At 45.5% G+C, this 23,480-nt stretch overlaps 1 protein-coding gene across 12 annotated transcripts in view; it reads right to left on the reverse strand.

Moving 5' to 3' along the window:
* LOC117350768 (sodium/hydrogen exchanger 10-like) overlaps positions 1-23,480 on the reverse strand; it is a 753,575-nt gene that overhangs the window by 376,425 nt on the left and 353,670 nt on the right. For 11 of the 12 annotated variants that reach the window (XM_033925349.1, XM_033925353.1, XM_033925347.1 and 8 more), the window contains one exon: positions 5,380-5,575. In XM_033925349.1, the coding sequence (XP_033781240.1) occupies positions 5,380-5,575 (196 nt within the window). The remainder of the gene's footprint in view (positions 1-5,379; positions 5,576-23,480) is intronic. The other variant, XM_033925346.1, reaches the window with a different exon arrangement.

Below are 23,480 nucleotides of genomic sequence, written 5' to 3' on the forward strand. Positions count from 1 at the left end.
ATGCCCCCTTGACAGCTGACATAGGCAACAGCCGTCAAATCGGCTGAGAACACATGGACAGCCTTCCGATGGAGACTCCCTTGAAATCTTAGCAGAGTTAACCAGATCGCTCGCAGCGCCAGTCAACTGATCGACCATCTGCTCTCCCTCGGTATCCAGCAGCCTTGGACTGGAACCAACATGCAAACTGCTCCCCATCCGGAGAGACTCACGTCCGTAGTCTGGGGCACCCAGCCAAGACCCGCAGAGGGAGCCCTTTGCTCAGAGTGACTGGGTTTAATCACCACATCATACTTCTGCGAGCCGCTGACAGCTTCACCCCCAATGCATTTCTCTGGGGATTCTACCACGTCAGAAGGAATAATTGAAGAGGACGCAGGCGAGCTCTCGCTCACGGAATCACATCTATGGTCGCCACCATGAGACCCAACAACTTCAGGTACTGCTAGGCCGTCGGTACTGGGACCGCTAACATGTCCTGAATCACACTGCTGAGTTTGAATTTTTTGGATTTTGGAAGAAATACCCTGTTCAGACCTGTGTGGAACCGGATTCCCAGGCACTCCAAGTCCTGGGTCAGCTCGAGGCGATTATTCTTTAGATTGATCACCCACCTGAGACATTCCAGCAATGACACCACTTGGCGAACTGCCAAGTGGCCCAGCACCCACGGAGCTTCTGATCAGCCAGTCATCGAGGTACGGATGCACGAGCACACCCAGAGATCAGATGGGCAGCCACGACCACCATGATCTTGGTAAAGGATCTAGGCGCCGATGCCAAACAGAAAGGGAGCGCCATGAATTGGAAATGCCTCCCAAAAACATGAAACCTCAGGAACCTTCGATGATCTGGGAATATCGGGATGTGGAGCTACACTTCCATTAGATCCAAGGAAGCAATAAACTCCTCAGGTGCCACTACTGCTAAGACAGAACGCACTGTTTCCATCCGTAAACGTGGAACTCGCCAGAATGTGTTCACTGCTTTCAGGTTCAGAATCGGTCTGAAATCGTCGAGTCCTTCTTTGGCAAGATGAAGTAAATCGAGTATCTCCCAGAGCCCAAGCCATCCCTTGGGACTAGCTCCATGGCTGTGATATCCAGTAACCGGCGCACCGTAGTGCACACCTTGCCGGCCTTGTCTGGATTTCCCTCGGGAAAGGACAGGAAAAAGTCTGGCAGTGGCCAGAATAACTGCAGTCGAAGACCATCCTTGAAAACCTCTAGGACCGTCTGGTCCGAGGTTATCTTTAGCCATTCTGAAAGGAAAGCATAAAGCCGCCTCCCCCCCCTCCCCGGGCATCGTGTACACCTGGAAGGGACATGTACTCTTTGAAGGAACATAAAATCGAGAGTTGGAAGGCTGTTGACGCACTGTACCTCCAAAGTGATGTCTGTAAGACACTCCTTAACACTGGCCTGCCGCAGAGGGTCCAGCATACTGAGGTTCTTCGGAAGTGCTGAAAATTCGGCCGTTCCATCCCCCTGGTCTAGAGGTCTAGAGCCAGGAAGCGCCTGAGGCTTGCGGTCCTGCACACTTGCCATCAGGTCATCCAAACTCTAGCCAAATAAGGGCAAACCTTTGAAGGGTAATTCATTCAGCTCGTCCTTGGATGAAGAATCACCCGAACACTGGGTAATCTATAACATTCTCCTGAATAAGCACCCAGCTTAGCAAAATCTTTCAAAATATCATAGAGTGCGTCTGTCAAATAATTTACTCCAGAATCCAGGAAGTCAAGATCCCGAAGGACAACCTCCTCAGGAACCTGATGAAGTTTACTATGACATGCCCGGGCCACAAAGGAAGTGGCTGCTGCAGCTTGCACTTCCGTTGCAGCGGAATCAAAAAGACGCTTCATGACAAAATCTAATCTTCAGTCCTGGACATCCTTCAGGACAACCCCTCCATCTGAGGCCACGGAGGTACGTTTAGTGACTTGAGCCACCGCCGAATCCATCTCGGCAGGACTAGGAAAATTCTGAATCCATGGGATACAATTTAGCCACGGCCCTAGCACACTTCAGGGGACCCTCCGGGCCTCCCGACCTCCAAGAGCATTTCCGTCAAATCTGCATGATCTGGAAATGCAGCGGAGAGCAGGTGCGTAGAACTCATGACAGAACACTCCATCTGAACTGCTGAGTCTGAGTCAAGTTCCAATGCAGGGATTCAGTGATAAGATCAGGAAGGCAATTGGACTTAGCCTGCGAACCATCTTATCTTCTCCCACATAATGAGAATCAGTGTTCTAGGAATCCCTGAGATCCGCTAGGCTAGCCACGTCAGCGGAGCCCGCCGAAGAGCCGTGCATAGAAATTGACGCAGGCACCGAGGCAATAGTAGAAAGTTGCCGCTGGCTTTCAGGCGGATCAGCAAAGGAGCTGGAATCCAAAGGTATAGCCCACTTTCTCATGAAAGCCTGATAGATCATATCCACAAATTCCGGCAGAAAATGGTCCCCGGCGGCCAGAGCCGATCTGCGAGACTCAGATTTGGAATGGTTTGAAGACTTGTAAGACTTTCTCTAGAACTGCACCTGCATTTTGCGAAAGCACCCTCCTCGCCCAATTTTGGTGTCCCGGACGCTGAAATCGCATTTCTGGTGAAATCGGAGGAAAGCAGGACCTCTCTGGAGAATAGTGCGGAATCCACACACATTTTATGCCCCTTGCAGGCTGCAGCATACAGAATACACAACTGCAAAACCACAAGCTATCCGCCACATTTACAGCATGAATCCATGCCATCCTGTCCTGAGGTGGCCATCTGTGTTATTTTCAGCAAAAACAAAGCTTCTAAATCAAAAAAATATAGTTTTAAAAAGTTTAAAGAAATCCAAGGTGGCTGCCGCGGGTGCCGATTTTGCCTAAAAACACCTTTTAAAAAACAGGAAAACGTGAAAAACATCGATTTCAGAATTTTACAGGTGGGGGGAGGACCAGGGCATGCAGGGAAACCCCCCAAACCCCGATTTGAGCACTTCCCCAAATCGGCAAACTCTGTGACTCACAGACATCAGAGACATGTGCTGCAATGCATTTCAATGGCAGCCAGCAATATGCAGTGCAACCATAGGGAGATCAGTACCTCAGGAGCTGATTAAACTGGGATTTTTCAGGCCTTCTGACTGCATCACCTTCCCTGTCACCTCAGAACACAACCACCAGAACCCCTCAGAGAAATCAGGGAAGACACGCGGCGTACCTCCTCGGAACCGCAGCAGCCTGCACTCTACCCCTTTGCAGACGAACCAGGAGAGAGATGGCTCCCAATCCTGGAGACCCGATCCAATCTGCAGGCTGTCCAGAGGGCTTACTTCTGTTTCAGGCTTACAGAACACCTACAGAAGCAGACAAAATTTTAAATGTCTGCAATCTCCTGCCAAAGAATCACTCGCACAGAGTTGATCCGCAGCACGTGGGCAAACCTACGAAATAAATTTTTAAAAAACTAGGAAATGAAAACAAATCACGAGCAGAATAAACTGATTTCAACCATGCAGAGAAGCTGCAGGATCAAAACTGAGCAAAACAGGAAGCTCCCGGACAGGTAGCCCAAAGGGGAGGGATTAAGTTTTAGTAGTCCTGCAGCAGAAGCTACCAGACATACAAGAACCCTCTAGTTCAGCTTCCAGAGGGATTGCACAAGAATTGCTCATTTATATGTCAGAAATAAGTACAGTACAAAGAATACGATCTCTATCAAATTCCAAAGCAAACGTTACAATGAGAGTTGTTCTTTCAACAACTTCCAAAGAGTTTTCCAAAAACACCAATAACTGCCAAAGTCAGCTGCTGTTGACCAATTTTTTCACATCTCAGATCATGTCTCTTGTACTATACCACCTATTTCTTTTTGGCCAAGAAGCCAGCGTGGGCAAGAGTGAATTATGATCTCTCCTGCCCCAGCTAGTTACTATACTATCCTGTGGCGTAACAAGGCTGAGAGGCGCCCGGGGTGGTGGCCCTCTGCTCCTTTCCCACCCACCCCTTCCCCATTCCCTTGCCATGCACATGCGCCCTTTCCCTTTTTAACTTTTCTGATGCGAGCAGCAACTCCAACCTGCTGCTTGTGCCAGCGTCGGCTCTCCCTCTGACATCATTTCCTAGGTGCGGGACCTGGAAGTGACATCAGAGGGAGAGCCGATGCTGATGCAAGAAGTAGGCTGGAGCTGCTGTTCATGCCAGTGAAGAGCTAAAGGTGGGGGGACGTGAAGGTGCACACACAGTGGGGGAGGAGTGGGAAGGAGCGGGGGTGGAGAGGAGGACAGGTGCTGGCGCCCCCACCAAGATGGCATCCTGGGCAGATCCCACTCCTTACTATACCACTGATACTACCAATGAAACAAAAGAATCAGGTGAAGGAGGAGGGAGGGGTATTTCTTCTGTTTAGGAGGGGAGGAGTTCCTTCTATTTGGGGGAAGGAGGAAGGGAGCAATTTCAGTTTCAGCTAGAAATTCACTTGCATTTTCAGCCAAAACCAAAGCATGACTGAATACCAATTTCAGGCTTGTTTTAGAGCCATAGCTAAAACAAAACCCCAAATTTGACCAGCCTCTACTTGGTCCCAACTTTCCTAAAAGACAAGTCTATCAAGCTGTACTGCCCTTGCTGAAGGAGCCAAGCACGATTTCTTCCATTTCTGGTTAGAAAACTACAGGATTACAATAATGAAGCCAATTATTTAATAAATCATTCAGCTTTACTATACATAAGATAAATTTATTTTATTTTGATATAAATAACACAACTATACCCTCATAACCCCCCAAAAAGGTAAATTAAACAGTCCAATATACTTTTACTGGTAAACAGTCCCATGAAATCTTCACAGCAGCTTATGCTTTAAATCTTCTTGATCCAATCAGATGTCAATAAATGGAAACTTTATTGAAGCATTGTATCTTGTATATTTCCCAATATTTGGTTTCTGTATTAGAAAACTTCAGGAACATCAGATACAATTTAACTGAGCATAGAAAATGGATTTAGAAAGCAATATTTGTCTAGATAATTTCAAGTATCACTCCAGACAAATCTTTTGAATATTTTCCCATTTTTCTTATTGTTTTACCTAAGTCTTAGGGCTCCTTTTACGAAGCCGTGTTAGCAGCTTTATCGCAAGCACCTTTCTAGCGTGCGCTAACCCCCGCGCTAGCCCCAAAACTACTGCCTGCTCAAGAGGAGGCAGTAGTAGCTAGCACGGCCGGCAAATTAGCGTGCGCTATTATGTGCGTTAAACCACTAACACGGCTTCGTAAAAGGAGCCCTTAGTATTCTCTCATGTGCATTTAATTTCAGAATAACATTATGAGCAGTGTTTAAGACATCCAGATAAAGTAATAGCGGTATTCTTCAACATCAAATACTTTACCTTTAATAATGCTTCTAGTATATATAAAACAAGGAAGGAGTAGTTGAGAAGCTGTAGCTCTTCTTCATATAATCTATATAATGGTGGTATGAAATCCAGTATTAAAGGAAAGGTGTTCATTAATGTCAAAATATATGTTGCGAATTCAAAATCTTCACTATGTACTAGTCGGTGAATCATTTTTAATATCTTGACCCTAGAAAGACATTTGAATCAATATTTTCAATATTTTATTAAAATATTTTCAATATTTTATGGTTTTGTATTACTGTGAATATAAACAGAAGGGTGGATATTATAAAAAGAATAACCATTTAAACCCTACTGAGCTAGCTGGCTGCCAATATTCAATGGCTCTTAGCCAGTTGGTGACACTGAATATCAGTACTAACTGGCTATCCAGCTAGTCTAGAGGCAGAGCAACAGCGGAGTGGCAACATAGCCAGTTAGCAGGGATATTCGGTTTGCTAACCGGCTGCCCTAATTTATTTGCCCTACAGTCAGCATTTTGCCAAACAGAAGCCAGAGACAGGTTTCATACCCACCGTCCCTAGCAGGTGGCAGGGAGGGAGTGGGGTGAAGGAAAAGGCATGTGCAAACACACCAGGACAGGTTTCATTGAGAGCAATTAAGACCTCACAGAAACAACTAATCAGAGTTTCAGCTTAGAGATGACACGGTGACTGTTTCTGCGGCTAGCCATGAGTAGATAACCTGAAGGAACAGGGGGAGAAATCGATTGGTTGCCGTGGGTATGGAGACAAGATGGTGAATGGCCTTGTCCCCTCAGTAAAGGATCTGCCGTGAGTTGCCTCCCTTTCCACCCCTCCTTGTCAGCAGAACCCCCCTCGCGATCACAGCAGCAGCTCCCTCATGAGTCCAGCAGCGTCCCTCTCTCTCACAGATCCAACTGCCCTCACACCCTCCCTCCATGGCTCCCTGAATACCGGCGGCAAAAAAAACCCCCACACCAAACCCATGACTTTCCTGTGTTGGTCCCTTCCACCTCTTGGGGCAGTTTACCAGCCAGTTGGAAGCTTCCTGCATACAATACTTTTCCAGGAATCTTCTTGTCGCCGAGTCCCTCCTTCCAATGTAACTTCCAATAAAACCAGAAGTTACATCAGAAGGAGAGACTTGGCAGCAAGAAGGTTCCTGGAGGAGCACTGCATACAGGAAGCTTCCAACTGGCTAGCCGGTTGCCCCGCAAGGCGTGAAGGGGACAATACAGAAAAGTCATGGGTTTGTTGTGTTTGTTTTGGGGTTGTTGTATTTTTGCCACCTGTGTTCAGGGAGGGAGGGTGTGAGGGCAGTTGGATCTGTGATAGAAAGGGAGGGAGAGGGGTTGCTGGACTCAAAGGGGGGGGTGCTGCTGCTGTACCCGCAAAACAGAGGGGTTTGCTTGGGCTGCTGGACGGCTGGAGCTGGTCTAGGGAGAAGAGAAACAGGTGCTGGGCCTACGTTGTGGGTGGAGTGGAACTGGGGGGAAGGGAGAAGTGCCAGACTCACATCTGGGCACTGAAGAGAGAGGATAAAGGTGTTGGATCCATGGGAAGGGGGCTAGATGGAAGGGAAAAAGGTGTAGGACCTGCAGGGAGGAAGAGAGCGAAGGAAAGGGAAAGAGAAAAGCTAAACCAAGGGGATGAAGGAAAAGTGAGTGAAATATTGAACATAGCAGAGGAAGGGAGGAAAGAAAGAGTGTGTGAGACACATTGGTGTAAGGGAATAAGAGAGGGGAGAAGCTGGATACAGGGAGATATAAAAAACAGGGGAGATGGTGGGAATGGATGGGAGCATAGGAACAGGGACAAAAAGGGGAATGCTTCATGGGAATGGTATATGGAAACAGAGAGGTAATTATAGACATGGGAGAGTATATGGACACAAAGATGGCTAGACATGGGGGAGAATAAATGCAGAAGGCAGATGCTAGACAGGAGGGATATAGAGGAGTTATTCACATGTGGAAGGGGGATACACAGAGAGAAGAGGATAAAGGCAGGGAGATGGGCACAGGGAAAATACTAGAAAGGGATGTATAGGAGACATAGAGAAGGGAGATGCTGAACATGGGGAACAATATATACACACAGATAGAAGATGGATAGTGAGCATGGAGAAAGAAGAAATATCAAATGGTCAGGAGACCCTGGCAAATGAGTTAAGACAAGACAACAGAGACCAACATGATTTGAAGAATAAAATGATGAGAGAATGAGACAGAAAAAAATAATTTTATTTTCTATTTTATGATTAGAATATATCAGATTTGAAATATGTATCCTGCTAGAGCTGGTGTTAGGCATAACTGGGGACTGCAAACCCAAAGCTATGTTTTTTAGCTTTCAGCTGGCTTAGTGCTCTCTCTGATCACAGGGTAGTTGCCCTAGTTGCACTCCCCTAACACTATTGCAGATTTCCTCAATAGAAGTTGATCTGAGGAAAGCTACAGACGCCGCCATCGCTCTGACCTTATGCCCCGTGACTCGACCCTGCAGAGGGAGACCAGCCTGAGCATAGCAGAAAGAGATACAACCAGCTGGAGATGGTTCGCTTAGAAATAGGACGCCCCAACCGATTTGGATCAAAAGATATGAAAAGTGGAGGAGCAGTCCAATGAGCCCGAGTATGTTGCAAGTAGAAAGCCAACGCACGCTTATAGTCCAGAGTTGAGAGCTGCACGGGAACGGGGACAACGGGGATCCCGCAGGTTCCCCCTTCAGGTCACAGGGATCCCATAGGGATGCCCCCTCGGGTCGTAGGGATCCCATGAGGACACCACATCGGGTCGCGGGGATCCCATGGGGACGACACATCGGGATGCGGGGATCCCGCGGGTTTGGAGGCAGCGAGAGAGAGGCTCCTCTTCTTTTCTTACCTGCGTCCTGCAGCACACACACTAACCGACCAGAAATCTAACCCCCGACGTCAGAACTGGCGTCGGAGAGAAGGCTCCAATCAGTCAAGTGAAGGGTAGCGAGCAGATCTCTTCCTGGCCGGCTCGTGAAGGGCCTTGCAGTCCTTTTCCTCCAAGTATCCATGAGCAGTGGAAAGGCTGGTCAGAGGTGCTGTATTTGGCCGCTCCGTAGAGCGGGGAAGCGGTGGTGGAGAGCAGCGCCTACCCCCCCCCCCGTCTTCCGAATGGTTCTGCCCACTAGAAGCCGAAGTGTTCATCAGAGCCTTGCAACCCTGCCGTACCTGTTCGCAGATGGACCAACAAGGCGGGATGGCCTGCTTCAGCACATTGCACACCGGGGCATACATGGAGCAGAGGAAAAACTTGAGCTCCGGTGAGCAGTGCACCTTCACCAGCGGGTAGAACTGGTGCATCTCCAGGCCGGCGTCCTCCTGGTTCGTGTGGCCCAGCAGTTCCAGTTAATTACCAGGTAACAGTAACTGAAAAGGCACCAGAGAATCTGCTAGCCTGAAACCCAACCATACTTGGTTTGTTTGGGCTTTTACTGCTTTATTTTGGTGATGCCAGTTATGGAAAAATGCTCAATATATAGGGCCATGACGGTCTGGTTGTAGATGATGTCCAGGGGGATGGAGATGGGCTGGCAGAAGCCGTGGTACTAGATGGAGATGCCCCTTTCCCCGTGGAACTGGCACGTCACCCAACAGTTCAGGAAGGGCAGCAGTGGAGAGGCCGGACAGTGCCAGATGCCAGGGACAGGCATGGTGGGTGAATCGGAGCAAAAAATTACTGCAAAAAAAAACAAAACTTGGGGGGGAGGGAGAAATCCTCAATTCTGTGGCTTGTGAAGACCAAACGGATCCACTGTGCAAAGAAAGTTTTCAGGACACAAGCTCATGGGCGCTCAGTATTTTCAAATAGGCCCTGCATGCTGCACATGACTGGTGCAAAGCCTTTCCTCCGACGTCAGCTCCGACATCGGGGGAAGACTTCCGGTCGGCTACATGTTCGTTCTTTAGGCAGGAAAAGAAGACGAGCCTCTTGGCTCGAGCTGCCTCCAACCCTTGCTGTTATCTGGATGCAAACGTGGGACACAGAAGAGGTCAAATGTGGGAGGCAAACACGGGACACAGAAGGGGGGGAGGGAGTGTGTTTTTGGACACAGAACTTCAAGGCATGAACTTGGGAGAGATGATGAAGGAAGGTAAGGAAAGAGATGCTGAGGTGGGGTAGGGAATAGAAAGGGAGAATTGGATGTGGGTGTGTCAGTGAGAGGGAAAGATAAATGATTGTGTACATGGGGAATGGAAGAAAGGATAATTTTTGGATATAGGGAGGGAGTGAGGTACAGATGAGAGGGAGAAATGTGATGGAAAGGGAACAGTGGGACAGAATGAAAGGGATGCAAGAGGGAGGAATGTTGGTGGGCAGGGGCGAAAGATGCTGCACATGGTCCGGAGGATGAGAGAGGGATAAATGCTGGACCATTGTAGGAGGAACCAATGGACAGAAACAGAAGAATTTACAGAAGATGGGAAAGCAGAAAAAAGAAACTGGGACCAACTTGATGGAAAAATAAGTCTCCAGATAACAAACAGAATTTATTGACTAAAATATGTTAGCTTTGGGAAATGTATATAGAAGATGTCTTTGTATTGTGATCAAAAGAAAAGGAAATGCATTTCTGGTTTTATTTCTACAGTGTTGAAGTACTTGCTGACCCTTGCTGTGGCTGGTGGGGATCCCCACGCACCGCCAGCAGAGGACCTCCTCTAGAGACGGCCAGAACTCTCCTCCACCAAGCGCAGCAGTCGCTGGCAGCATCCATGAGCCACTGAGATGCCAGCATCTGTGACTCAGGGACACTACTACTGCCTGCCAAACTTGGCAAAAGGAACACCCAGCCAACTGCAGAGGAAGTCCTCAGCTGACAGCTTGGGGGTTCTCATCAGCTGAGTATTTATATTTTATATTTACATTAGAGGCTCTGGTAGAAACCCATTTGCAAAGTATGTATTCTTCCCAATTAATATTACCAAATTAATAAAGTCTCTTTGCTTATTTGTAAATGGGTCTCTACCAGAGCCTTTAATTAAATGAAATAACTATTTCTGAAGTTTATAGGGACGGAGGGGATTCCTCGCGGGGACGGATGGGATTCCTCGCGGGGACGGGTGGGGATGGAGGGATTCTTCACGGGGACGGGTGGGATTCCTCACGGGAACAGGTGGGATTTTGGCGGGGACGGGTGGGATTTCTGTCCCCGCGCAACTCTCTAGTCCAGAGTATGAAGCGCCACTTCTCCAGGATGAGAATGAAGCTTCGGAAAAAACACAGGAAGAACAATGGATTGGTTGAGGTGGAGATCTGAAACCACTTTAGGCAAGAATTTAGGACCACCTTATCATGATGGAAAATGGTGAAAGGTGGATCCGCAACCAAAGCTTGCAGCTTAATGACCCTGCGAGCAAACGTGAGGGCAATCAGTAACACCACTTTCCAAGTGAGATACTTCAAATGAGCCCTATCAATCAGCTCAAATGGAGGTTTCATCGACTGAGCAAGGACCACATTGAGATCCCAAACCACCGGAGGAGGTTTGAGTGGAGGACAGACATTGAAAAGACCCTTCATAACCGAGAAACCACAGGATGGACAGAGAGAGGTTTACCGTCAACCAGCTGATGAAAAGCCACAATGGCACTGAGGTGGACTCGAACAGATGTTGATTTGAGACCAGCCCGAGACAAGTGCAGCAGATAATCCAGTACCGAAGACAAGGAGACAGATTGCGGCACCTTGCGATGCATAACACACCAAGAAGAAAATCTAGTCCACTTCAGAATGTAACACTGCCTAGTGGACTGTTTTCTAGAAGCCTCAAGAACATCCTGTACAGATTGTGAAAACTGGAACTAGGCAATCATGTTGAGAGGAACCAAGCTGTTAAGTGTAGAGACTGCAGGTTGGGATGAAGCAGAGAACCTTGACTCTGGGTAAGCAGAGAAGGAAAAACAGGTAGAAAAAAAGGCTCCCTGGCACTAAGTTGAAGCAGAAGGGAGAACCACGGTTGTCTGGGCCACTGAGGAGCTATCAGAATCATGGTGGCATGGGCTGACTTGAGCATGATGAGAGTCTTCAGAATCGGAGGGAACGCATAAAGAAACAGGTTCGTCCAATCCAGAAGGAAAGCATCCGCCTCGAGTCGGTGGGGAGAGTAAATCCTTGAGCAGAAACAAGGCAACTTGTGGTTGAGAGGGGACACAAACAGATCTATCTGCGGGGTCCCACACCGAGCAAACACCTGATGCAAAGTCGAGGAATGGAGCGTCCATTCATGAGGTTGCAGAAGGCAGCTCAATTTGTCTGTCAGACAGTTCTGCTGGCCCTGAATGTAGACTGCTCCGATAAAGATGTTGTGACGTATCACCCAATCTCAAAGCTTCAGAGCTTCCTGGCAAAGAGACAGGGAACCCATACCTCCCTGCTTGTTGACATAATACATGGCCATCTGGTTGTCCGTCCAAACCAGGACCACGTGGTCTTGAAGTAGATGATGAAAAGCTTTCAGAGCGTTGAAAATGGCTCAAAGCTCCAGCAGATTTATGTGACAGTGACGATACTTGCTGGACCAATGGCCTTGGGTACGGAGACTGTCGAGGTGAGCCCCCAATGCGTATGAGGAAGAGTCTGTTGTGAGGACCTTCTGCGGAGGGGGCATGTGAAACAGAACACCTCTGGAAAGATTGGAAGAGAGCATCCACCAGTGGAGAGATCGTCTCAACGAAGGAGTCACTGCAATGTATAGAGAGACGGGATCCCGATCCTGCCGCCACTGGGACGCCAGGGTCCACTGAGGAACTCGGAGGTGAAGTCTGGCAAAAGGAGTCACATGAACTGTGGAGGCCATATGACCCAGCAAGACCATCATGTGCCTGGCTGAAACAGTCAACAGAAGAGAAACCCTCTGGCAAAGGCAAATGAGGGCCTCCTGACGAGGCTGAGGCAGGAAGGAGCGAAGTCGAAGCATGTCCAGCACTGCTCCGATGAATTGAAGAGAATGAGAGGAACACAGCTGGGACTTACAGAAGTTGACTTCGAAGCCCAGACTTTGAAGGAACATAATAGTCTGTTGGATCACTGCAATAACCTCCAGTTGAGACGGCGCTTTTGATGAGCCAGTCGTCGAGGTACGGAAACACCTGAAGACCCTGCATCCGCAGGACCGCTGCCACAACAACGAGGCACTTCGTGAAGACCCTCGGGGATGATGCGAGTCCGAAAGGTACTGGAGATGGAGATTCCCCACCCGAAATCTCTGAAATCTGCAGCAGTGGCAGCCTGTTCCCTGATTGCGGCGGTGGCAGCCTATTCCCCGATTGCAGCGGTGGCGACCTGTTCCCCGATTGCGGTGGTGGCGACCTGTTCCCTGATTGCGGCGGTGGCGACCTGTTCTCCGATTGCGGCGGTGGCGACCTGTTCCCCAATGGTGGTGGCTTGGGGGAGGGCAAGGAGAAGTAAAGACAGAAAGGGGGACAGGGAGATAGAAAAAAAGAAGGGAAAGGAGACACAGACAGAAAGGGGCATGGAGAGAGAAAGACAGAAAGAAAGGGCGGGCATGGAGAAAGAAAAAAGAAAGAAAGGGACCACGGAGAGAGAGAGAAAGACAGACATATAGAAAGAAAGGGGGATTGGAGAGAGAGAGAGAGAAAGAAAGAAGGGGGCAGGGTGAAAGAAATAAAAAGTTGGGGGATGGAAGGAGACAGATGCCAGACCAGGGGAAAGGAAGGAAGGAAGGAGGGAGGGAGAGGAAAGAAAGAGATGTCAGACCATGGAAATAGGGACGGAAGAAGAGAGAGATAGAAGGGAAGGTAAGACATGGAAACGTAGATTTTGAAAAGAAAACAGAAAAATTGAATATTAAGTTAATGCCAAAGATGGATGCAAGGCAGAAAGTGAACACGGAGAGAAAACCAGTCAAAGGACAAGAAGACCCTGGAAACATAGTTAAATGCACAGAAAAATAAAGTCACCAGACAACAAAGGTAGAGGAAATGATTTTATTTTCAATATAGTGATTGAAATGTCAGTTTTGAGAAAGGAACGATATTAAACTTTAAATGTGAGGGCTGCAGAAAAAAAAGGGTACTTGGAGGGCCGCAGAAAAAATAGTTAATGTCTTATTAAAGAAATGACAATTTTGCATAAGGTAAAACTCTTTATAGTTTATAAATCTTTCCTTTAACTGTTAAAGGAAAGATTTATAAACTATAAAGAGTTTTACCTCATTCAAAGTTGTCATTTCTTTAATAAGACATTTAACTATTTTTTTCTGCGGCCCTCCAAGTACCTACAAATCCAAAATGTGGCCCCACTAAGTATTTGAGTTTGAGACCACTGGTCTAGAGTGTGTAATGCCGTTTCTCCAGCATGAAAATGAGGTTTAGGGGAAAAAAACTGGGAGAATAATCGACTGATTGATTGATTGACTGATTGAGATGAAACTCTGTAACAACTTTTGGTAGAAACTTAGGATGCATGCGTAGAACCACTTTATCAAGATGAAAAACTGTGAAGGGTGGATCTATGATCAACGCTTGTAACTCACTGACCCTAATCTAATCTAATCTAATCTTCCATTTGTGAGTTTCACATACCTATACAGGCTCAAGGCGGCAGATCAAAGAGAAAGGAATGTAGTAGAGGAAGGGGGTATGGAGAAGCTAGAGGAGTGAACATAGAAGTAGGGGGAGCTATACAAAACTAAAACAGTTAATTGTCAAAGAGGTGAGTCTTCAGGTTTTTCTGAATGTGGTGTAGTTCAGTGGTCTCAAACTCAAACCCTTTGTGGGGCCACATTTTGGATTTGTAGGTACTTGGAGGGCCGCAGAAAAAATAGTTAATGTCTTATTAAAGAAATGACAATTTTGCATGAGGTAAAACTCTTTATAGTTTATAAAACTTTCCCTTAACAGTTAAAAGGAAAGATATATAAACTATAAAGAGTTTTACCTTATGCAAAATTGTCATTTCTTTAATAAGACATTAACTATTTTTTTCTGTGGCCCTCCAAGTACTCTATTTTTTCTGCAGCCCTCACATTTAAAGTTTAATATCTTTTCTTTCTCAAAACTGGTACATTTCAATCACTATATTGAAAATAAAATCATTTTCCCTACCTTTGTTGTCTGGTGAATTTATTTTTCTGTGCTTTCAACTATGTTTCCAGGGCCTTCTTGTCCTTTGACTGTTTTTCTCTCAGTCTTCACTTTCTGCCTTGCATCCATCTTTAGCATTAACTTAATGTTTAATTTTTCTGCTTTCTTTTCAAAATCTACGTTTCCATGTCTTACCTTCCCTTCTTATCTCTCTCTTCTTCTGTCCTATTTCCATGGTCTGGCATCTCTTTCCTTCCTTTCTCTCCCTCCCTCCTTCCTTCCTTTCCCCTGGTCTGGCATCTATCTCCTTCCCTTCCCCCATGCCCTGGCATCTCTCCCTCCCCCTCCATGGTCTGATATCTCCTTTCCTTCCCTCCCCCCATGAACTTGGCTTCTCTTGTTCCTCTCCTCTCCCTTGTCTTCCTTCCCTCTCTTTCCCCAATTGGGTGCAGCAGCAACAGAAGCAGAGTTTCCCTTCCCCCTTTCCTGTGCAGCAGAAGCATTTCTCTTCCCCTTTCCCTCCCTCTCCCTTCCCCTGTACAGCAGCAGCATTTCCCTAGGGTCCCCCTTTCCTATGAAGCAGAAGCATTTCTCTTTCCCCTCCCCTTCCATTCTCTTCCTTGTGGATCAGCAGCGTGTCTGGCCAGCTCAGTCGATCGTTCCGTTCAAAGCCGCGGGTGGCGGCTCCTCGTGAGATCCACGCCTGCGTCTGAAGCCTCTCTGATGTTGTGACGTCAGAGAGGCTTCCGATGCAGGAGTGGATAGCGCGAGGAGCCACCAACCTGCAGCTTTGAACGGAACGATCGACTGAGCTGGCCAGACACGCTGCTGATCCACAAGGAAGAGAACGGAAGGGGAGGGGAAAGAGAAATGCTTCTGCTTCTTAGGAAAGGGGGATCCTAGAGAAATGCTGCTGCTGCTATACAGGGAAAAGGAAGAGAAATGCTGTTTTGATCGCGTCCAGACCGCGGGACGCAAAATAGCACCTGGAGAGCTGCATGCGGTCCGTGGGCCGCATGTTTGAGACCGCTGGTGTAGTTTGTCTCTTTCCTGATAGCTTCAGGTAGGTCATTCCAGGTTTTTACACCCAGATAAGTTAACAGAGTGGAAAATTTGCTTGTAGTGAAGGTATTTTGTGGATGGCAGGTTTAATTGGATTCTGTTAAGGATTCTTTTTTATGTCGACCAAACAATAGAGAATAATTGGATGAGAGGGACTGCTGAGTTTCCGTATAGAATCTGGTGTAGGATACATGACGATTTGAAAATTATTCGGGATGATATTGGGAGCCAATGTAGTTGCCTGATGAAGGTTGTGATTGAATGAAATTTCTTTAATTTGTAGATTAGTCTAACGGCTGTGTTCTGGATTAGTTGCAGTTTGTGGATAAGAGTAGTGTTGATGCCAAGGTAGGCGGAGTTGCAATAGTCTAGTTGAGGCAGGATCATCATCTGGACTATCAGAGCAAAATGGTGTGGGTGGAAGTATGATCTTGTGAGTCGCAGTCGACGCATAGTGTAGATGGTCTTTTTCTGAAGGCTAGATATTTGTGGTTCCATGGTGAGAGTGTCGTCTAAGATGCAGCCTAGTACTCTGGTATATTTTTCCATTATGAAAGTGATGCCTGATGAAAGAGTGAGGTTAGATATGACATTCTGTTGTGCGGTGCGGAAACCAATGGTTTTGATCTTATTGGCGTTCAGTTTCAATTTGTTGTTCGTTGCCCAGGTTTGAATTTTATCTATATTGTTTTTTCAGCAATATTAGGATGGTTATTGGTTATGGGGATGAGGAGAAGGATGTCATCGGCATAAGATAGAATAGTTTTGTCTTCCATTTTCATGTGTCCTAGCAAATAAATTAAATAGGATTGGGGATAATGGGGAGCCTTGTGAGATACCACAGAATGAGTGAGATCAGAAAAACAACTTTCGGGGAGGTGTGCTGACCCCTGGGCATCTGCTAAGGGAGGAAAGAACTGCCTGTAGACTCCCTTTTGCTGAACTTTATTTCCTGCTTTTCTAACCTGCTTACAGTGCCAGAATCTGGCAGGCACTGCTGAGAACACCTTCTAACATCATTCGGGGTCCTCTCCAACAGGCTGAAAATACCGAAGAACCAGTGGCGTGTGGCCACAGGGGCGTGTACAAAGGGGTTCATCTTAAGGGGCATGATTTGCCCCTTGAGAGCCCCTTTGGAGATACGTGGAGAACAGTGGAGCATAGAGTCTAATGGTTTTGGTAACTATCATTTATGGGTGTTATTCTCCTCTCCTTTTTTTCTTTAATAATTTGGTTACTTAGATAGGTTAAATATGGGGAAAAGAAAAGGGAAAAGAGTTTCTACATCTGTAATGAGAGGTCCCATGGACCGTCATCTTATTACTTCAATATTAGAAACCCCACAAGCAGCAGAAAGATTAGAACAGGTCTCAGGAATTTCTCTTAGTTCTCCTGAACAAACTCTCCCCTCTAAATCCTCTGAGGAAACAGGATCCAAAGTTGATCCTGGAATTTCTGCTGAAGCCACTAATCCTTCAACCCAATCAGGTATAGTTTTTTCAAAAATGCCCAAAAGTTTTACTACCTCAACTGAGGGGCTGTTAGGCTCAGATGAAACTCCGGAAGAGGTTTCCTTGAAAGATATCAGGATGCTTAACACAAGGATTGAGAGATTATTGAAAACGGTTGTATTTTAATCACAAGAATTTTCTAGAGAAGTTATAGAAAAACTGGAGAATGTAGATTCCAATATTAAGGTTTTAGACTCCACTATGACAACGATGGAAAAAAGGTTGTTAACCTACAATCATTCTCCATATCTGCATAGAAAGATTCACATACTATTCACCTAAAGCTGGAAGCAATGGAGAATGCTGTTAGGTCAAAAAACCTAAAATAATAAATTTCCCAAAAACTCATTTAATCTCACCCGAGATCCTTTTCCGAAAGTATCTTGGTGAGATTTTGGGTATGCAGAATTCTGAGACAGTGCCTATCTCTACTCTCTATTATATACCAGTTAAACAAAGAGTTACAAGGCAGCAAGGAACAGATCAGTTAGAATCTATTGATATAGATCTGACAGATTATTTGGAAGACTCCCAAGACGTAATATAGATGAGAGCTACCTTACTTGTAACTTTTTTGAGTGAGAGCGATAAGGCATTGACCATGAAACTTTATTTTAAAAACAAAAATGCTTTATTTTGTGGAGCTAAGGTTCAGATGTTCCCTGATGTGGCAAGATCGACCCATATCAGAAGGAAGGGCTCGAGTTGTGGAACTGGGTGCCACATTTTTTCTGAAGTTTCCTTGCAAGTGTTTGATGACTTTTCAAAGTACAGATTATATTTTTTGGGATCCGGCTCAGTTGATACAATTTCTTGATCAAAAATAATGGGGGATTATATATTTTGTTGGTTGAGATAGCTATTTTCAAATTGAGGAGCCTGATTTGAAAAAGATGCTTATATAGAAGAAGATGTTTTCTTCTTTCACTTTTCCTTTGAAATAGATTTCTGTTATTAAATAGTGCACTTCTTCTTTTAATGAGGGCTAGAAGGAATTTCTAATTTTGTAATGATAATAATGTAAAATGATTTGTTATGTTTCCATATCCTATTATGTCTCTTTGAAAACATTATTTGAAATTTCAAAAAAAAAAGAAAAAAGAAAAACAACTTTCCAGGTGAGAAACTTGAGATGAACTGTTGCCATTGGTTCAAATGGTGGCATCATTAACCTGGAAAGAACTACATTAAGATCCCAGACTACAGGAGGAGGTTTGAGAGGTGGTTAACATTGAAAAGCACCTTCATGAATCTGGAGACCAAGGGATGAGCAGTTAGAGGCTTTCCCTTAACTGACATGTGAAAAGCTGTAATATGTAATGTAATGTAATTTATTTCTTATATACCGCTACATCCGTTAGGTTCTAAGCGGTTTGAAGAAAATATACATTAAGATTATAAATGAGAAGTAAGAAGGTACTTAAAAAATTCCCTGAAATGGACTCTGACAGATGTAGATTTGAGACCAGAGTCAGACAGATGGAGTAGATAATCCAACACTAATTCCACTGACAAGGAAATTGGGTCATGATGATGACGGAGACACCAGGATGAAAACCGGGTCCACTTTTGTTAACATAGTAACATAGTAGATGACGGCAGATAAAGACCTGAATGGTCCATCCAGTCTGCCCAACCTGATTCAATTTAAATTTTTTCTTCTTAGCTATTTCTGGGCAAGAATCCAAAGCTCTACCCGGTACTGTGCTTGGGTTCCAACTGCCGAAATCTCCATCAAAACCTACTCCAGCCCATCTACACTGTCCCAGCCATTGAAGCCCTCTCCAGCCCATCCTCCCCCAAATGGCCATATACAGACTCAAACCATGCAAGTCTGCCCAGTACTGATCTTAGTTCAAGATTTTGTCCTACGTTAATACCCTTCAAGTATTTGAACATCTGAATCATATCTCCCCTGTCCCTCCTTTCCTCTAGGGTATACATATTCAGGGCTTCCAGTCTCTCCTCATACGTCTTCTGACGCAAGTCTCCTATCATTTTCATCACCCTCCTCTGGACCGCTTCAAGTCTTCTTACGTCCTTCTCCAGATACGGTCTCAAAAACTGAACACAATACTCCAAGTGGAGCCTCACCAATGACCTGTACAGGGGCATTAGCACCTTCTTCCTTCTACTGTTACGCCTCTCTTTATACAGCACAGCATCCTTCTGTCAGCAGTCACCACCTTGTCACATTGTTTTTTTCGCCTTTAGATCTTCGAACACTAACACCCCAAGGTCCCTCTCCCCGTCCGTGCATATCAACTTCTCACTTCTCAGCATAAATGGTTCCTTCAAATTATTAATCCCCAAATGCATTACTTGCATTTCTTTGCACTGAATTTTAGTTGCCAGATTTTAGACCATTCCTCTAACTTTTGCAGATCCTTTTTCATATTTCCCATTCCCTCTTCGGTGTCTACTCTGTTACAAATCTTGGTATCATCTGCAAAAAGGCACTCTTTTCCTTCTAACCCTTCAGCAATGTCACTCACAAATATATTGAACAGGATCAGCTCCAGCACCGAACCCTGAGGGACTCCACTACTCACCTTTCCTTCCTCCAAGTGACTTCCATTAACCACCACCCTCTGGCGTCTGTCCAACAGCCAGTTTCTAACCCAGTTCACCACGTTGGGTCCTAACTTCAGCACTTCAAGTTTGTTCAACAGCCTCCTATGAGGAACCGTATCAAAGGCTTTGCTGAAATCTAAGTAAATTACATCTAGCATATGTCCTTGATCCAGCTCTCCGGTCACCCAATCAAAAAATTCAATCAGGTTCATTTGGCACAATTTACCTTTTGTAAAGCCATGTTGCCTCAGATCCTGTAACCCATTAAATTCAAGGAAGAACACTATCCTTTCTTTCAGCAACACTTCCATTATTTTTCCAACAACCAAAGTGAGTCTCACCGGCCTGTAGTTTCCCGCTTTATCCCTGTGACCATTTTTATGAATAGGGACCACATCCGCTCTCCTCCAATCCCGGGGAACCACTCCCGTCTCCAGAGATTTGTTGAATAAGTCTTTAATAGGACCTGCCAGAACCTCTCTGAGTTCCCTTAGTATCTTGGGATGGATCCTGTCTGGTCCCATCTTTGTCCACCTTCAGTTTTTCAAGTTGCTCAAACACCCTCCTCTGTGAACGGCGCAGAATCTACTCCATTTTCTCGTGTAACTTTGCCAGTCAATCTCTGTCCTTCTCCAGGATTTTCTTCTGTGAACACAGAACAGAAGTATTTGTTTAGCACATTTGCTTTTTCCTCATCACTCTCAACATATTGGTTCCCAGCATCTTTTAGTTTAGCAATTCCATTTTTCATCTTCCTCCTTTCACAAATATATCTGAAAAAAATTTTTGTCTCACTTTTTTACATTTTTAGCCATTTGTTCTGCTTGTGCTTTCGCCAGACGTATCTCTCTCTTGGCTTCTTTCAGTTTCACCCTGTAGTCCTTTCTGCACTCCTTTTCTTGGGGTTTTTTATATTTCATGAACGTAAACTCTTTCACCTTTATTTTCTCTGCCACTAGTTTGGAGAACCATATCGGCTTCCTTTTTCTCCTGTTTTTATTGATTTAAATCACATAAAGGTTCGTAGCCATTTTTATCCCTCCTTTCAGCTTAGACCACTGTCTTTCCACTTCTCTTATGTCCTCCCATCCTAACAGCTTTTTCTTCAGGTACTCTCCCATTTCATTAAAGTCTGTACGTTTGAAATCTAGGACTTTAAAGTATCGTGCGGCCGCTCTCCACTTTAGCCGTTATATCAAACCAAACTGTTTGATGATCGCCACTTCCCAGGTGAGCACCCACTCGAACATTAGAGATACTCTCTCCATTTGTGAGGACCAGATCCAATATCGATTTTTCCCTCGTGGGTTCCGTCACCATTTGTCTGAGCATAGCCTCTTGAAAGGCATCTACAATTTCCCTACTTCTTTCCGATTCCGTAGACGGAACATTCTAGTCCGCATCTGGCAGGTTGAAATCTCCCAACAACAGTATCTCCTCTTTCCTTCCAAACTTTTGGATATCCACAATCAGATCCTTATCAATTTGCTGCGATTGAGATGGAGGTCTGTAGACTACACCCACGTAGATAGAAGTTCCATCTTCTCTTTTCAGAGCGATCCATATTGGAGATGAAGTTGGCTTCGTTTCCATTGTGACACTAAAAAGCTGTATTTGTTGAAGCAAGCAGTTTTTTAAGGTGCACTTCTGGAGAGAAGAGCAGCGCGAGCAAGACTTGGGATGGTGCTCGGGCCCTAGACACTGGAGGCACCAGTAGTGAGGATCAGTCGAGATATAGCCCGAGCACAGCGACCACACTTTTTGAAACCCATCAACGGGTGGGACATGGATGGAAAGACCGCTGTTGAAAAATCAAATTCGATATTGGAAAGAATTCAGAAGGCCCCGCCCGGCCGAAAGCCTGCAACGGCAACAGAAAAAAGAGGATTCTTCTCACTTTTTTTTTTAACTGGGGAAGGAGAAGAAAAAAGTGACAAAAGTCACAAACCACGAGAGCGGGAAGGCAGCAATAAAGTAGAAAAAAACTTTCAACGATCATTGAACGTGACTTCTTAGCCGCAGAAACTAAGAAACTGAAGTGACGCTGCATCTACATCGGGCTGATCGCAAACTTTCTAAACTTAAAGTTGCAATTCACTTTTCAAGTGTCCATATCGGGGCTCCGTCAGTGACATCACCCATGTGTGAAAATATGCTGCCTGCTTATCCTGGGATAATTTCTCTTACCTCAGATAATTCATCCAGATCAGGTTGGTTTTATGAAAGGCAGATACATTGGAGATAATGCCCGGACTTTCCATGATCTTATTGACTTAGTCAAAGCAGATAATAATGCAACTATTGCTACTTCATTAGATGCCGAAAAAGCATTCAACATGGTTGAATGGTCACACTTATATAAATCTTTATTTTAGTTTGGTTGTGGTACAAATTTTGTTCAGTGGATCAAGATCCTATACACTTCTCCTATTTCTAGATTTAAAATCAATGATACTCTCTCAGCGGACATACGGCTGTCTAGAGGCACCAGGCAGGCCTGTCCCCCTCTCTCCAGTTCTTTTTAATGTTGCTTTTTAATGTTGCAGAGACCTCCAATTTAAAACTCTTGCATATGCGGATGATCTGCTAATTTTCCTTACTGAACCCTGGACTTCTATACCATCACTCCTCAAACTTGTCTCCCAATTTTCCATATTCTCTGGTTATCGCATAAATTGGAACAAATCTGAAGCAATGTCAATGAATAATAATACCTTTCAATCTGATTTAGGTTCTGCTGCTTTCAAATGGTCCCAAAATCAGTTAAAATACTTGGGTAAACTAAACTAAACTAAACCTTGGGTTTATATACCGCACCATCTCCGCAGATGCAGAGCTCGGCACGGTTTACAGAAAATAGGGTGAGAGAGAACTCCAGTGGGGAGTTTAAGAGTAGATGTAGAAGGGAGGGGTGGAGGGAGAGGCCTAAGAGGGGAGAAGTGTTACAGTTTTGAGAATAGCCAGGTTTTTAGGTGTTTACGGAAAAGTTGGAGGGAGCTTGAGGTTCGGAGCGGGGAAGTAAGGTTATTCCAAATCTCAGTGGTTCTAAAGGGGAGGGATGACCCAAGTTTGCCTGCATGAGAAATACCTTTTGTGGAAGGGAAGGATAGTTTAAGAGTTTGGGAGGGTCTGGAGGAGGTAGGGGTTGGGGAGTTCCAGGATAAAGGGATGACGGCAGGAAGGATGCCATGTATTTCACAGACATAGAGATACTCTAAATAAAATAAATTTAAAATAAATACTTACAAAAGTTTCCTCTTTAACCTCTAAATCAGGGGTGGCAAAAACGTTGATCGCGATTTACCGGTTAATCGCAAAGGCAACGCCAGTAGATCGCAGAGCCAGTGTTCTTCCTAGCGCAAACATGGGCAAACTACAGTCTGTTTAGTTTTTAAATATGGCCCATATCTACTTTAAATTGTGCTGGTCCAGCAGCGCACAAGGTAGGCGCGAACTTTTCACGCTCCAGCCTGGCTGCACGCTGCTTCCTGAATGGCTGCTGTCAGTTTTTGCGGAACTCGCGACAACTGACAGCAGCCATTCAGGAAGCAGCGCACGGCCAGGCTGGAGTGCGAAATGCTTACGCCTGCCATGTGCACCGTTGGCCCCGAAGGAAAAAGGAAAGCAGCTGGCTTTTAGCGCTCCAGCACGGCTTGTCATTCTGGACATTTTTTGCCTGTCCCTTGTGATAACTGCGCTAGAAACTTTGCTCAGGTGTCACTTTGGGAGTTTACTCTTTGTCCTCCAGCTCTACTGAAGCCTCAGAGGTAGGAGGAACATTCATCTAGAAGTGAGGTTTACGCTTGACAGCTAGATTAAAAAATCCTAGTATAATGGCGGCATGTTTCATACATAAGGTGACCATACGTCCCATTTTGA

Source organism: Geotrypetes seraphini, chromosome 16 (genome assembly GCF_902459505.1).
Source record: "Geotrypetes seraphini chromosome 16, aGeoSer1.1, whole genome shotgun sequence".
In the NCBI taxonomy this organism is placed as follows: Eukaryota; Metazoa; Chordata; class Amphibia; order Gymnophiona; family Dermophiidae; genus Geotrypetes; species Geotrypetes seraphini.